The following is a 5,000-nucleotide window of genomic DNA, read 5'->3' as shown; positions in this document are numbered from 1 at the left end:
GCTGTTTGTAATCGTGGTCTTATAACACCGTCAGTTCCTACTATGTCCAATTAAGCCAATCTTCCCTCTGCATCACTGCCCCCCCCCCAGTCTCTGTTCCTTTGCCCCATAAATCCTCCTGAAGTTATTCTGTTCCTGCTCAAGTCCTGGATCTGCTGTGAGCAGTCTGAGCGTAACTGTGCTGTGAGCGGTCTGAGCGTAACTGTGCTGTGAGCAGTCTGAGCGTAACTGTGCCGTGAGCAGTCTGAGCGTAACTGTGCCGTGAGCGGTCTGAGCGTAACTGTGCCGTGAGCGGTCTGAGCGTAACTGTGCCGTGAGCGGTCTGAGCGTAACTGTGCTGTGAGCGGTCTGAGCGTAACTGTGCTGTGAGAAGTCTGAGCGTAACTGTGCTGTGAGAAGTCTGAGTGTAACTGTGCCGTGAGCGGTCTGAGCGTAACTGTGCCGTGAGCAGTCTGAGCGTAACTGTGCTGTGAGCAGTCTGAGCGTAACTGTGCTGTGAGCGGTCTGAGTGTAACTGTGCTGTGAGAAGTCTGAGCGTAACTGTGCTGTGAGCAGTCTGAGTGTAACTGTGCTGTGAGAAGTCTGAGCGTAACTCTGCTGTGAGCAGTCTGAGCGTAACTGTGCTGTGAGCGGTCTGAGTGTAACTGTGCTGTGAGCGGTCTGAGCGTAACTGTGCTGTGAGCAGTCTGAGTGTAACTGTGCTGTGAGCAGTCTGAGCGTAACTGTGCTGTGAGCAGTCTGATGTTAACTCTGCAGTGAGTCTTCAGACGTGATTGATTCTGTGTTCATTCTTACTCTCCTGAGTCCTGGGTCCTGTTGATCTGCCTTTGTCTTCCCGCACTCATGGAGGAATCTGCTGTAAACCAGTGGTTTTAATAAGCCCTGAGTGGCTTCCAGCAGTCGAAACGCAAAGACCCACTCTCTGCTCTCTCATCTTCGCTGCAGCTCTGTCATAAAAAAAAACCTCTTTTATTTTTCATGTGCACAGATTCCTGCTGCTCCTGCCCCTGTGCCCTCCAACTCTCTTTCTCTCTCCCTCTCCCTGACAGTCTGCGGTTTTTAAAGCCCTGTATTTAAATGCCTGGACAAAACCATTAAACTCCCCCATTAAACTGTTCTCAAACACACTAAACCCTAATTAAACTACTCAAACACACTAAACTCCTAATTAAACCCTACCCAAACACACTAAACCCTTTATAAAACCCTACTCAAACACACTAAACCCTTTATAAAACCCTACTCAAAGACCCCTAATTAAACTTTAAATGTAAACTCTCCACAGTTTGCACATGGGCTGAGAACTGGTTATAATTTGGTCATGAGAGAACCATCTCTCACCTGCTCATTCTCTGTGTCTCTTCCTCACTAGCTCTCCCCCACGGATAAGAGCCTGGAGTTTGACAGGGACTTCCGGATCCGGCACTATGCTGGTGACGTGTGGTGAGTATGGTTACAGGACCACTGACGGCTGGCAATCTGACCCAGTGTTTCCACTCAGTCTCACAGGACGCCCTTCCACCCTACTGGTTTTCCACTCTACTGGTTATCCACTCTACTGGTTATCCTGGTTTTCCACTCTACTGGTTATCTACTCTATTGGTTATTCACTCTACTGGTTATCTACTGTACTGGTTTTCCACTCTACCGGTTATCTACTCTATTGGTTATCTACTCTACTGGTTTTCCACTCTACTGGTTATCTCCTCTACTGATTTTCCACTCTACTGGTTTTCCACTCTACTGGTTTTCCACTCTACTGGTTATCCACGCTACTGGTCATCTACTCTACTGGTCATCTACTCTACTGGTTGTCCACTCTGCTGTTTAAGGGAGTGGAAAGGGTTGTATGTGGTTCATTGTGGGACTATGTGTGAAATACAGTGTAAGTGACTTTGAAACTTGACCCAGTCCAGTGTCAGTGAGAGAAGACTGGGTTTAACGTAAAGACAGAAAAAAATCATTTCCAGTGCTTTAGTTTTCATTTTCAGGCTTGTAATCCTCCGTCCTTGTTTTTGATCTAAAATAAACCCCTCTCCGCTGCAGCAGCTCCAACCCTCAGCACATGGCCCCATTAGCACAGAGTGACTGTGTGTGACAGCGTTAGGTTTTTCTGATAAATGTGGTGTGTGTTTGGATTAACGTGTCTGTCTGTGTGCATCTGCAGCTACTCTGTCACTGGGTTCATCGACAAGAATAAGGACACCCTGTTCCAGGACTTTAAGAGACTCCTCTATAACAGGTTACACATAAACACACACACTGTCTCTCAGTTACCGCTCACTGCTTTATCTAGATTTCTCATGTGTGTGTGTGTGTGTGTGTGTTTGGTTTTGTCCTGCAGTACCAACCCCGTCCTAAAGGCCATGTGGCCAGAGGGCAAACTCAGCATCACAGAGGTCACCAAGAGACCTTTGACCGCTGCCACACTCTTCAAAAACTCCATGATCTCGCTGGTGGAGAACCTTGCCAGCAAAGTAAGTGTTTTGTACATGAGTATGTTTTGTGTTTGCTCGCATATGACCATGTGTTAGTTAAGTCTGTGTGTCTGTGAGTGTGTCTTTGTGTGTGTGTATTAGTATTTTTTGTGACTGTACACATACGGTTGTGTGTTAACTGTAGTTTTTTATGTGTGTCTGTGTGTGTGTGTAGGAGTAAGTTTTGTGTCTGTGTACACATGTTTTTGTGTGTGCAGCTGGAACATTGTGTGTGTTTGTTCTCCTCTGGTGCGTAGGGAAGTCAGTCCATCAAGTTTCTTGGCCCAAAGATTTGTAAGGAACTGCACTGTGTCTGTGTTGATTGACATGGCTCATGTGTTATGTGTTGGTTAGTATAACTCTGTTCTGCACTGTGTCTGTGTTGATTGACATGTCTCGTGTGTTATGTGTTGATTGACATGTCTCGTGTGTTATGTGTTGATTGACATGGCTCGTGTGTTATGTGTTGGTGTGTATAACTCTGTTCTGCTGCTGTGTGTAGGAGCCATACTACGTCCGCTGCATTAAGCCAAACGATGTGAAATCTCCACTGCTGTTTGAGATGGAGCGCTGTCGGCACCAGGTCGAGTATCTGGGTTTGCTGGAGAACGTTCGTGTCCGCCGCGCTGGTTTCGCTTACAGACAGACCTACCAACGCTTCCTACAGAGGTCAGTCCCCCCTCCCCTCACAATACATAAGATGATTCATACAGCTATAAATACAGGTAGCAATACAGGCAATCAAACAAATCAGAGAACTTATTTAAAAAAGAGAAAAAAGTCCACACACTAATGCTGCTAAACTGATCTGTCGCTAAAACTTTCCCTGCCTTTAGGACTTGTGGATATTTTTCAGACCAGTCAATAAAGCTGTGTTGTCCTTGACTGGGAGACTGTTAGATTTCTCTAAAATGTGTGAATAGAATCTATGTCATAGGCTTGACTGGCAAAGCCAGTCACACTGAATCACTCAACAGACGCCAAACTGAGAAACGATGTCAGTTGACGTCGTTTCCTCACGGCAAGCGTTGTTCCAGAAGTGTATCGGCCTTTCAATGTTTTCAGTTCTCCAAGTTAAGGCCGTGGAATGAATGAGCAGGTAGTTGTTTCAGACGTATTTTCGAGTCCTTCTTTAGATAAATTAAACTCCATTTATTGGCACAAAAAATATCAACCAAAAAGACTTGATTTAATTCCAATAATACATAAAGGAAAACGGAAATAACTTAGATTTGTAACATGAAGTGAATCAAAAGTGGTCAAAAAATTGTATCCAACCATCGTCACTCAATTACGCCATTTACCAAACAAATTTCCAATTCGGATCTGTCGGGTTCTCCCACCGGTGACGTAAGTATGCCATTGCCACAAGACACCATTCTTCCATGAGAATTTTCATCATCTGGTTGTTTTTTTGATGGCAGTGAAGAATACCTGGGACGACCATGTTGTAAGGTTCATATCTTTTCATGTTCATTAAATGTCTTTGGGACCACGAGGGCTTTGTGGACTGTGTAAACTGATCGCTGCCATAAGCATGAAAATGTTCCCCTTCAGAAGGAGCTGATCCCTCAGGATGGCTCTGTATTTCTGGTGCATTTACCTTGTGTTGGGAAAATGAGCCCTGTCTCTTAAGGAGTCTCCTCCAAGTTCCAGTCCACACTCGAGGTGGGTGATAGCAGTCCATCTGATATTCAGTGAGTGGTCGTCAAACACATTGTGTGCAGTAGCGAAACCACATCACGCTTCAGAGCACTCAGTAGGCTTAAGGCTTAAGTCCCTGTCCCGACACTGAAACAGACCGCATCAAAGTCCTCATGAAAGATCCTGCCGTCTCTGACTCACGTCTCTCTCTCTCACCGCATTCTGGATAGTCCCCTTCCTCCGGCCACTGAGGTAACCGAGCCATCAGACCCAAAGGCTCCGCCCTCTGCTGGTCTTGGGCTGTTTTGATTCCACTTAGCTGGAGGATGGCAGGGAGTTCTTTGCCAGGTTTCTAAGTTCACTTCAGAACGATGGAGAAAAGCCATCCACTTACCTGCATGCAGGCTGGATGTTACTCTAAGCATGACAGTGAGATGTGGCTGTGTATCAGTGGACAGCGTTGGCAGGGAGCTCCTAAAGCAGCTCTGCTGTGGATGCAGGAACAGTGCCTCGATATTCAACCTCCAGCTCAAACAACAAAACAAAAGTCCCCCTTCTTTAGCGCAGTTCTTACTGGTTCTAAGGTCGGAAGAAGACAAGCAAGCTGCAAAAGTCAGTGAGTTGGAGCAGCACTTGGGCACTGGTATATATCTGCTTACAGCACCACCAGGCTGCCCATCATGTCTCACTGAGAAACACCGTGTGACGCTGAAACACGACGCATGGAGAACCAGAGACACAAGCAGAAACCACCTAAACAACAGAAAGTACGAACACTGCCGCAAGTTCAAAACATGAGGCCAACGCTGGGAAAATGAAAGCAACAACAAAGCACCTGCTTGGTGGTGCTTTCAGAGTGGCAAGAATGGTCAGGCTGCA

At 46.3% G+C, this 5,000-nt stretch overlaps 1 protein-coding gene across 2 annotated transcripts in view; it reads left to right on the top strand.

Moving 5' to 3' along the window:
• The window catches only part of myo1d (myosin 1D), an 83,969-nt gene that overhangs the window by 35,800 nt on the left and 43,169 nt on the right, over positions 1-5,000 (top strand). For both annotated transcript variants that reach the window (XM_030773908.1, XM_030773909.1), the window contains exons 12-15: positions 1,373-1,443; positions 2,168-2,242; positions 2,345-2,477; positions 2,980-3,146. In XM_030773908.1, coding sequence (XP_030629768.1) covers positions 1,373-1,443; positions 2,168-2,242; positions 2,345-2,477; positions 2,980-3,146 — 446 coding nt within the window. The remainder of the gene's footprint in view (positions 1-1,372; positions 1,444-2,167; positions 2,243-2,344; positions 2,478-2,979; positions 3,147-5,000) is intronic.

Source organism: Chanos chanos, chromosome 5, assembly GCF_902362185.1.
Source record: "Chanos chanos chromosome 5, fChaCha1.1, whole genome shotgun sequence".
Classification (NCBI taxonomy): domain Eukaryota; kingdom Metazoa; phylum Chordata; class Actinopteri; order Gonorynchiformes; family Chanidae; genus Chanos; species Chanos chanos.
This window is presented reverse-complemented; position numbering and strand designations above follow the sequence as displayed.